This window comes from Argiope bruennichi, chromosome 5 (assembly GCF_947563725.1).
Source record: "Argiope bruennichi chromosome 5, qqArgBrue1.1, whole genome shotgun sequence".
NCBI classification, from domain to species: domain Eukaryota; kingdom Metazoa; phylum Arthropoda; class Arachnida; order Araneae; family Araneidae; genus Argiope; species Argiope bruennichi.
In genome coordinates, this window is record NC_079155.1 from 118,724,510 (window position 1) to 118,736,518 (window position 12,009).

At 26.8% G+C, this 12,009-nt stretch overlaps 1 protein-coding gene across 1 annotated transcript in view; it reads right to left on the reverse strand.

Annotated features, from left to right (window-relative positions):
* LOC129969566 (cytochrome P450 4c3-like) overlaps positions 1–12,009 on the reverse strand; it is a 99,689-nt gene that overhangs the window by 15,355 nt on the left and 72,325 nt on the right. Inside the window, exons 5-6 of the mRNA XM_056084192.1 lie at positions 8,707–8,773; positions 1,899–2,025 (exon numbers count right to left, since the gene is read on the reverse strand). Coding sequence (XP_055940167.1) covers positions 1,899–2,025; positions 8,707–8,773 — 194 coding nt within the window. The remainder of the gene's footprint in view (positions 1–1,898; positions 2,026–8,706; positions 8,774–12,009) is intronic.

Below are 12,009 nucleotides of genomic sequence, written 5' to 3' on the forward strand. Positions count from 1 at the left end.
TGGTTAGTGATTCCTTAAAAATAAATTTTACTAAATATTTTGTTATGCAAATAAACATGACATGGTTTTAGATATGGTAATAGGAAGACAAAACATGACCTACAATAAAATTTCTAGAAACAGAACAATTAAGATTCTTTGTACCAAATATTTTTTAAAAAAATCTGATCGTTTAATGTTATTTTATTGTTTCTGAAATCGTTCTTATTCAATTACAAAAAGATGATTTTATGGAGACGCTAAAATAGAAACATTATATTATCTGTCCCCTTCTCTTTTAATGAGATTATCATTGCAAATCAAGTATCTTGAAAAAAATTTGAATAAGACAATAAGATACAGGGAATTAACATTTAAGATACTCAGAGTGCTTCAATATCCATTTTTACTCTATAAAAATATTACCTTAAATACTTTTTTAATATTGAAATATCTAAAAGCAAATAAAAACCGTAATGCTTGATCTTACAACAAAGCTTGTAAGATCAATATTAGATAATATTCATTTAGTTTAATAAAATAAGCGAAAAGAATTTTACATCTATAAGAATTTATTTTAATCCTTTTTTTAAATTTTTTTTTTGATAGAAATGTTCACTTTCTATAAAATTCTATTGTGATTTTTGAAATGCTCTATGCACACATGCATTATTCATATTGAAGGATTCGGTGGTGTCGCCATCTAGTATCTATTGAGATAATAAAGCTTATTTTAGCGTTTTTTCATTTAAAAATTCTCTACGACTTCACAATTTCAGATAGGTGAATAGTATTTAATAAATATTCTTATAACAAAAGAGTATTTAGGCTTATAGAGGGTAAGTAGGATTTGGGGCATAATATGATTTTTTTTCCATCCTGTATCTTAATCAGTGAATTACCATGCAGAAAACTAATACCATACTTGGGTATGATATTATTATTACTATGCTTTTCCCTCATATTTTTTTAAAGAAGGCATTAACTCTCTAGCGATTGTCTCTTATGCACCCTCGATGATTTCTGCCTGAGGCATCTATAGCCCGTTTGCCCCTGGACGCTACACTACTATTTCTATCAGTGCGATTGAAAACGCAACTGAGAAAAGTGAAAGACCACATACTCTTTGTTAATACGGGCTTATGGCTATTTAATTTTGTAATTAATATATCTGAATATATTTGGATTACACTTGTTCGAAATTTTAGTTAATTAAAATTATTTATTGAAAGTCTAATGTTTTTATTTTAGAGTAAAATAATCCGAGTTGTGAGCAATGTAGTTTTTATGGTGAAATCACACTCATATTCTTAAATAAGGTTTCTTGCCATTGTAGTTAATTAAAGCAAAAGTATGTGTAAAGAAATAAAGAAAAATTCCTTATGTAAGGTATATGTATATAAATACAAAATGGTATTTTTTAAAAATATTTTATTTTTGTAGATAAAATATGATGTTGGATGTTTGGAATAACTTTTTAAAAATTATAATTAATTTTATTTTATAGTTATGATATTTTCCGATTGAGTAAAATGTTAAATATCTTAAATTATTTTAATAAAAAATATTATGTAAGTTTGATGTTAAGCTGAAATAGTTACTATTACAAATAAGTTAAATTACATATTTAATATCAATTTCTGCTCGTCTTTTTTTCTTTTTGTATTTAAAAAAGTAGTATTAGAGTCTTGTTGAAGGAACTATCAGAAATATTGTTTCTGATAGTTTGAATATATATAGAATATATATAGAAATTCAATTTCTATAGAATTTCAATATATATAGAAATATTGAAACTGTTTTTATTATTCCAGTAAAACAGTTTGAGGATATGGTTCTTAAAAAATAGTGATTTGTAATAAATTAACTATTTTTTACCCACGCTAATGAATGTTAAATCTATCAAGAATATTACTTACGCCTTTTGTGAACTCGTCCATGACGTCTGTACTCTCTTTGAATATTTTCCCCGCTGCTGTCAAACTAAAGATGAACTCTGGCCAGAGCCACGGCTTCATGAAGCGGGTACCGAAGAGATGAGATGCACTAGCAGAAACAAGACAATAATTAATTCATTAAAAATTAATTATAATTATTAAAATAATAATTACCATTCACCTTGAGTGAAATGAATTTGTTTAGGAGTTTGTATTGAATTTGACTTTATAATCGAATTTATTTTAAACATTCTTAATTTTCCAACCAGCCGACAGTTATTTTAAGACGCGATAAACAACCTTTTTCATCGGCTTGGAGATTAAAGCTGCCTTCTAACATATTCTTTAAAAGAATATAGAAACCCCCAGATATTTGGATTATAGTAGTCAGGTAGGATAAAAAATAAAATCTGGGAAGTACAAGACTTTTCTTGGAGTTTCAGTTTATTTATCATTTGCATAATTATAGAGCAAAAGTAGTCTTATGTGAAATTCATATTTTATTCAACTAAATTATGATACGTAATTATAATTATTCATTAAATTTATACAATGTTAAATTTATACAATTTATTCATTAAATTTATACAATGCGTACACATATGTCTGGGAAAAAGATTACCTTTGAAAATAGTTTAACAAAATTCATTGTAATTCATTTTTTTTCCTAATTTTTTTAAATATGACAATCTGAAAAAAAAGAGCAATCTGAAATATTTTATTCATGCCTGGCTCAATTTCCGATTCGCTGCAAAGAAATCTGTCCGACCAAGACATCTAAACACTTTATTAAAACAATAAAATGATTAGTTACAGCAATCCAAATTCAACTACGTTTTGAACATTTTTTTTTAAATTGATTCGCTGATTATACATTTTATTACCCTATGTTTAATTATGGGAGGCTTTCGTGGTTTTCCACTCTATTAACTGTTATTATGTTCCTTTAAAAATTTAATGCAATGGTAATTTTTCCTAAAAGAATCAGTCTTGAAAAACAATTTTTATTTGTTGTTGTTTTTATGTAATTCAACTGAAAAAGCATTATTTTTTTCACTACTATCTGCCTAGTGTGAGAAATACGAATAAATGATTAATGAAAATTTTAATATGAAACTAGTTACCGAAATTAAAGTTATAATATGAAACAATACCGAGAAAAAGTTTAAAGTTTTAAATATCTTCCGACATCAGTTTATTTCTTTTAATATTCTGAACCATGATCCATTTCGTATAAGATCGGTAAGATCGTATAAGATTACCTTAATAAGTATTTGATAATCTTTCATTTTTAGGATAAAACTTTTCTTGAAAGATCATTGGATACTGGAATATGTCCTAATTATTCGACTCAGTAGTGCAAATGAAAGTTATCAATCAGTATTGCTACGAGTGCATTCAAGAATTATAAAACATATGCCTTTATGTAATCCTCTTTTCTAATTAAATATGATTCATAAATAGATTTATTGGCTATACAAGGACGCGTAATTACGCATTATCCTTTCATACTTAAGTTAGACATATATCCTCATACATACGTATCCTCACATTTTTATTTGTATAAGCAAACTTATGTCTTTATCTAATATGTGTGAAGAAAAGCAAAATTGTATGACTTGTTCAGTAACATTCAGAATTGCATCGCATTTCATTTCATTGTTAAGAGATGGGTAGTTTTTCAGCAAAAGATCAGAAGGCAATGAAGAATTCGATACGGCAATGAAGGCAGTGAAGAATTTTGGGTGTACGACATGCGTACACCCAAATGAATGGGTTTATTCTGCTCCAAACTCGGAACTTTCTTGAGACAGAGATTTGTCATCATTTATATTTCTTATAATTATTCAAAGTATTAAAAATCTGTTCTGCGTTTCAAATTCAAGGTATAAAGAAATTATATACGCTCGTTCGCTGATTTTTTCTGTTATTTAACTTATGAATTAAAATCATTATAGCACAACAGCCGAAATAGATACCAAATAATGCATGATGATTATCTTCATGGATATCGCCAAGTCTTTTGAAAGGCAAAATATAATCAGCGGAAGTGGTCTAACGAAAATTTCTTGCAAGCTTCCTTAAAACTATATCAACTTCTCTCTCCCAGCATAAGAGGCCGCGGTGGCCTGGTGGTTAGGTCTCGGCTTGTGAGCCGTAGGGTTTCAGGTTCGGGAGTCGATTCCACCGACGAACCGTCGTGTAAGGGGGTCTGTTGCACTTTAAATTCGTCCTGCCAAACGTCCGTTGGTGTGGTATGGTGTGGAAAGGGGGTTGCCAGCTCAGGTGTCGTCCTCGTCATCTGACCACGATTCAAAATTTCGAGCTCCGTCCCAAAATAGCCCCAGTGTTGCTTTACAACGGGACGTTAATATAACTAAACTAAACTCTCCCAGCATAAAGATTATGGATCTTGAGAAAGGCTACGTCCGCCCCGAGTGCCTATTTGTTTTTTCAAAATTCTGTACATGAGAGTTTTGTGCCTATAATGTAAAAACTCGAGAATACACTTTGGGTACCTTTTTTACCAATCTCTTGAAATTTGATATGGAACAAAATCGTATATACTACATTTCATTTATCTAAATCATTGCATTTCTGAGTTATCTTATTTATATGCGCGCACATTTATAGACTTTGGCAGATTTGGTTCAAAATTTGATATGTAATTATAACTTAAATACTAATACTGCGCACCAAATGTTATATATATGGCCTTTAGTGATTTATAGTTATTGTATTCACATACCTCAGATAGACAAACTTCCTAAGAATAGATTTTGCTTAAAATTTGTAAGTAATCTAAACATCTGATGTGAATACAACAAATCAAATTTCATTTGGAAAGCTGAAAGCGCCTTTGAGTTATTGTATTCAAATACAAACATAAATCTAAAAAATAGGTATTTTTCTGATTAAGGGAGGTTTCCAATTCGTCAAAATCTCAAGGACAAATTTTTTCGACGATTAAAATGCTTTTTTTTTTCATGTTTCATTAACTAGAAAATTAAAAAAAAAACTACAGTATATACTTCAGTACAGTATATACAGTATATAACTACAGTATTCTTCATTAAAATCTAACTATATTGCTTATGCTTTTTCTATAAAATATATAAGTAAGTCATTGTAAAACAAATGTCTTGCTTTTTTTTTTTGTATCCAGATTTTGAATAGAAGGATGGAAAGATTTTGATAGTAGATGCATTTTTTTTATGAATTAAATTTTTCATATTATTTCTAGAAAAAATTTTTTGAGAAAATTTGTTTCATAAGTATTTAGATATTTTTCTGATATTTTACATAAGATGCAATATATTTTTTTTTCCTTCAGAGCCATTTAATGACTCTTGGATTATTTCAAAATTTTAATAACATTAATAATGAATAAATATTATTATCGCACTTGTATACATCAACTTAATAAAGCAAAAAAAATCCTTTTTTAGTAGCTTAAATTCTTTTTCTAAAGAAAATAATCGCACTAAAATCAGTTATTAATTTTTTAAACAAAAATCCTGAGCATATTATTTTCACAAATACCAAAATTTAATAATGATTATTCATTCATTAGGCAAAATATTGAATTATAACTGAATAGCACTTCATTTGGAAAATTTGCAAGGCATTTTTTTTATCATACTAAGTTAGAAACTCGTTTTTCAGATAATATTAATTTGTAATAAATTATTTCTTTCGGGTCTTGCAAACATGTTTATTGCAATAAATTTATAATAAAATTATTTCGTTTTTAGAAGTAAATAACATATGAAACAACCATTTATACATTTTCTATTTTGTTTTAGAGAAAAAATAATAATGTCTGAGAATCAGACTTCACTAGAGATTCTTGATTAGACTGTATAAATAATTATTTATTAGAGTCATCAAATATTGCTTAAATATTGCTTGATTATTAAAATTTAAAATATATACTTTTTCTTTTCTCTTATTTTCTTCAGAACAATAGATAAATAATATATACTTGAAACAAGTAAATATATACTTGAAACAAGTAATTTTTTTTATTATTAATCATTTTTTAATACAAGATTTTAGTATTGAGTACTTTTAAACAGAAAATATATATCATGACTTTTTTAACAGAAAATATAGTACAACAAATTTACAGCATTAAGTAACTAATTAAAATTGTTTATAGCTTGACAAAATTCATAGCTTTATAATTTATTATCAAAGAAATTGAATAAATTAACGATAAAATCCCAATAATTTTAAAAAATGAATTTTTTGCAATACTTTATAAATGAAATTATTTACTATATAAATTTTATTTAGTATTCAAAGGGTTTGTGTAAAATTTCAAATTAATTTTGTACACAAATTTATGAAGATTAAGGGCAAACAGGAACTGGGTGAACTTAGTTTAAATAATTTATTGAAAGATTTTCCTATGGCTATATGTTTTAATGTCTTAACAAAAAAAATATGCAAAAATTATGTTCCTTAATCCTATGTATTACTTAATAGTTTTAGTGTTCCATCTAACAATATGCAATTATATGCACTCACAGAACTTTTCAGTATCTCTTTCATTTTCTCATAAATTAATGCAAAAGAATGTGTTATATAATTCTTACGCAACAACTACCAATTAATATGCAGCAGAAGCGAAGCTCTTAAATTCTGATGCCATTTAACAAGAGTGATAAAATCTTATTCATCAAAATTCTTCAGGCGCAACGTGGTTTAAAATGATAATGGATGACACAAATGCTGAGAAAATAATGTTTGAAACACCGATAAAGAAAGAATTCATATGTACTTATCTCTACATTGTGTAAAGGAAGAGTCATTTTCTTTTTCAATTTTCTAATTGTTTTATGGATGCACAAAGAGTTTTCTATTAAAACATGTTTCATTTAACGTTAAAGTTTAGTGATAAAATAAATTTAATGAAACAATTTTTAAAAATACGTTTTCTTTATCACATCTTAAACTTGTTATTTTTTTATTTTAATCTTTTCTAATTTTAATCTTTAGTCTATAATCCATTGCTATAAATATTAAGAATCTTGAAATCATTTTACTTTAAAATCCAGTATAAAGTAAAATCACGAATAAAAATTTAAATTAAACAAGAAATGTAATTAATAAAAGAATAAAAATAAAAGTTTGTAAAGAATAAAAGTTTAAATTAAACAATTGATTCATTGATAATGCTCTGAAAATATGATTTTATTCTAAAGCCTCATAAAACAAATAATTTCGTATCTCATCGAGAAGTAAGAAAAAATTCAATTTCAAAATTCTAACCATATATGTCTGAAAAAAGTAAATTATAATATATACTTCATACAAGTATATTTTAAAATAATTTTGAATTGATTTTCATAGCCATTTTTGTTATCTCAGAATTAGTTTAATGTACAATAATCAAGGCTAACGAAACAGGAAGGGATTTTGCTATCGAATCATAGCAGAAAAGATCTGCATCACATTACTTATTCGCTATTTAATTATTCTAATTTAAATTATTGCAATTTATTTGAAAAATGCAGAACTTTTTTAATTCGTTATATCTTTAACATGACATTTATTTATTGGGAATTCCCGGCAGTTTTTTTTAATATTGAGTAAAATTCCTGGCAGTGAAACCTCCTTGTAATATTTTGAGGAATATTCTGTAATATATGTTACTTAGAGTGTAATTAAGCAATGATATAAATGTGATATTGTAATTCAATATGGTAACAGAATTATTACTTGGGATGTTATTACTTAAAAGTCTCAATTCAACCGAGAATTAGGAATAATTTCTTTGTTTGAATAAAGATTAAGTATTTGAGAATATAAAGTTTAGTAACAGTTAGTAAGTAACAGCTCTCAACCGATGGAAAATAGTACTTGATTGTTTGAATTACTCGTGAAAATGAAAAAGTAACATCCAAAATATATAAGGTTAAAAAAATGCAAAATAAAAAGTATTCATCTTGTCATAAGTGTTTAGTTACCAATTATTGAAACAGTTTAAATATTTCCCCCATCAGCGAATGATGATCGGTGAGGGAATTATTTAAATTGATTTAGGTAATCTTACAGCAAAGCATTTAACTCTTTCAAGTTGTATATTCTCTAAAATACTAATAGAAACAAATTTAAGATATTAATTTTATCATTTTAAGTTAACTTGTCTTAAATGAGATTAAGGATTTTATTTATTTAGGAAATATTTTGGAACAATGAGAAAAAATGGAGGATGGAGGAGGCAAGGATGAAATATTCGTAGCAACATTGAAAGATATTTGACATTCATTTAAACAACAGAATAAATTTTAACGAAATTTTTCTTTAAACAATTTGTAGTATGAATTAAAAATAGAAAAAAAATGTAAGACAAAATTTTGAGTTATTGAAAAATTAATACTTTAAATTTTCAGATGATGTAAAAATTGTTTTTTTTTCTGTTGTTGTTTGTTGAAACACTTTCGGAAGCTATGGCGAAAAAATCGTAAAAATTTTGTTAGATTTTTAATTCACTAAAATTTCAAAAACAAACCAAGAGGTGAGTATTCTCATATCCCGAAATATATATGTGCCCAATTTGGAAACTCTTAGTCCAACAGTTTAGCCTGTTGAGAGCCGACACATATGTTTTCATATTTCATATCAGTAGAGGTATGATTTTTATAGCACTTACTAAAAAAATTGTTGCAGAGTCGGCAAAATTAAATTAACCTGGATTACTAGGTTCGAGTTATCCAGTCCAACAGCTGACAAGACAACAAAAACATGAGATATTAAAAGGAAATTATTTTAAAAAACTTACGCATTGAGGGCTTTCACATATGGTGTATCTCTTTTCTGAGCTCCAACATATTTGCCCATAGCAGTTTCTAAAAATACGCACAACATTAAAAATCAATAAATATAATCTTGAAGCTGCGACTCATAAAAAACAATGTTAAAGATTTTTATATGAATACATTATACAGCAAAATGAGCAGACATTGGAGAGTTAATTATGAATGAAGGCATCAGTTTCTGTGAATGTTCAGTTAAATAATATGAAGCAAAATACATTTTTAAGGGGACCGTGAAAGTTGAAATAAGCAAAAATAAATAAAAATTTTAAAAAATTAATATGGAATGCTCTTTTTATTGTTTTATCATCAAATATATGTTTATATTTAACTAAAATAGAATTATAAAAAAAATATTGCTCAATAAAAAGAGTATTTGAAGGGCTTAAAGAATAAATATGTTTTAAACAGCATTTTTTTCAAAATTATCTTCTAATTAGATAGATATACATATATCTTTAAAATGTACTCTGTTTCTTAATTTTTGAGGAAACTATATAAAATTGACAATAATGATTTCGGTTAAACATTAAAAGAAAACCATATATACATTTTATACCTGTGTATTTTCAGGTAGTTAAAAGTGAATTTTGGTTCAGCGCAACGCAAGTTTCTTATAATAATACAGCGAATGTGTATAGATATATTTCTGAAAAACTAACTTCTGACTGGAATGACTTTGACTTACATAGTTTAGTTGCAAATAATTTTATATAAGATAACAAGAAAAAAAGTAATAAAAAAATAAAAATTATGTTGCCTGAATATATTAAAATTTTGTAAATGATATATTTATTTAATTTTTAAAGATAATAATTTCATTTTAAAGTTTTTCTAAAGATATTTGACGTATTTATATTTTAATATATTATAAAAATTTCATTACTTTAAGCGAAAAATTCACAAAAAATGCCTGCCCTATGCATTCCGCTATCCCTTTAATCATTTGATTTAACTTGGAAGTATTATAATTGACAAATACATAAAATTGAAATAATATAATTTCGATTTTGTTAGCTAAATCGTTAAAATTAAATTTGAACCAAACTAACATTTGAAAAATAACTATGGCTCTTTCATTTTTTTTCAAGTTGTACAACTGCTGTAACAATAGATTTTTCCCCACCCCCAATGGAATGAAATAACTACCGTTCTATAAAAGACTATAAATTTTACAATTGATTGGATAATCTGTAATATCCCTATCCTTTTGAATTATCCTATATTGACAATTGATTGGAGGAATCTGTAATATCCCTATTCTTTTGAATTATCCTATATTTGTTTGATATGGAGGGAAAGCAAAAATAGTTAATAATATAATTTAAAATGGCGGTAATTTATTTATCTTTTAAAAAAGTTGGGAATTGGATTAGTTTTATGTTCTTGTCGAAATCACTGGATTGAAATAGAATTGTAGATTTTGTTCAATTTTAATATGAAGTCTAAATTTCCCGAACATTTCTCTCAATGCAATTAATATGTCCAGGTAAAATCTACTGCGGAAGATTATAATGCAAATGTATAGCTACAGCAACAAAATGGGATAGCCATCATTATAAATCCTAGATATCCATGTTTATCTTTATTTGTTTCTTTTAAGTAAGAAAAAATTTAGCCTATTTTGTTGGCAATCTAGTATCCTTAATCATATTATATTAATCAACTGTATGCATCAATCATGAATAATGTGATTAATTGATTGCACGAAAGTTTAGTTCAGATTTTATTTTCCTTTATCATAAACAGATACAGAATTTCAATAATTAGAAATTATTTCAATAAAAATATTGATATAATTTACAGACACTAGAACTCACGAAAATACTCCAAATTTCTAGAATAATTAAATAATTTCTTACTAGATTTTGTAGCAAATTAAATGAATCACTAATGTTTTGTGCAATCTAAGAAATTTACATTTAAGACTGTAAAACAAAAATAAACATTTAAATATAAATCTTCATTCAGAAACTATTTACGTGCTTTCAATTATAAAGTAGTTAAGTGCTGTAAATTATTTATTCAGTAAAGGAATCAATTTGTTTATATCACATATTTCCTTGCTCTTAACTTTCCATATTTCAAATGATCAAGTTAATTTCCATATCGCCATAATTTATTATATTATGCAAAAGAGATATCCTTTTTAACCAGTTGTTGATAAATTTTCGTATAGAAATTATTGTTATTGTTACCCACGCTACTCTGTTCTTCATTTCTATTTTTCTGAGCTAAAAATTGAAAACATTTGGAGGTGAATCATAAATTAAAGATGTAAAAATTTATTTCGGCAGTATACAGTTTATATTTCTGGAGCAGTAATTATAGCTTAGGCTTCTTCTTCTTCTTGCGTACAGCCGACCACCCCGCCACCACTGAACGTAGCAGTATCGACCGGATTTGTTGTGGCCGACTTCTTTTCTGCTTATATAGCTTATTATAGCTTACAGCAAAGCTTATTATAGCTTAGCCGAGCGCAAACAAAGATCGCCAAAAAACTTTCACCAAGACATGTGCCAACTTGCATACAAAACTAATGCTACCACTTTTTTTTTTTTTTTGGCTACATTTTTTTGTGCTAGTCTAAATTTTTTGTCAAATTTTCATTTTCTCTGGGTTACCGAAAAGTACCCTATTCTAGCATAAATAGTAATAATGTAATTATAAACTGAAAAAAGTATCTTTATTCATCTTTTGGAAAAGTGCATTTTGCTAATTACAAAGTAAAGACATATAAAACTTGATGTAATTGGATCAAAATGCATGCAATGCAAGGAATGTTAATGGATATATAGAATTGAATCACGTCAGATGCTATCTAACATCATGTCCAATTGTGTTTTGCCCATAATTTTGAGATTATAAATGGATCCAAATTCTGCTGGAAAAGTTTTTTTCACCACGAACAACTATTTTCCAGTATACATCACCCATTATCGTATCAGTGTCTGTTGCTTCACAGAGGATCTTTTAAATTTTCATATCATGGTTCTTCATCTATTTAAATAACTCTGAATTGAATTTTACAATCCACCAGAACATCAAATGACATTTTTTTCTCTATCTCTTCAGGTTGAGTTTATATTCTGAAGATTGAAATAGCTCTGAAAATGAAGATGTCCCATACCAATGAGTCAGTATTTCACAAAACTTACTTTACAATAACAAACACTTTCCATATTACCAGTACCAGAATTGAAGACCAATCAATTTGGCACGAAGATCTTACGAAAAATAAAACCAGTGGAAGCAGTCTCCCGAAAAAG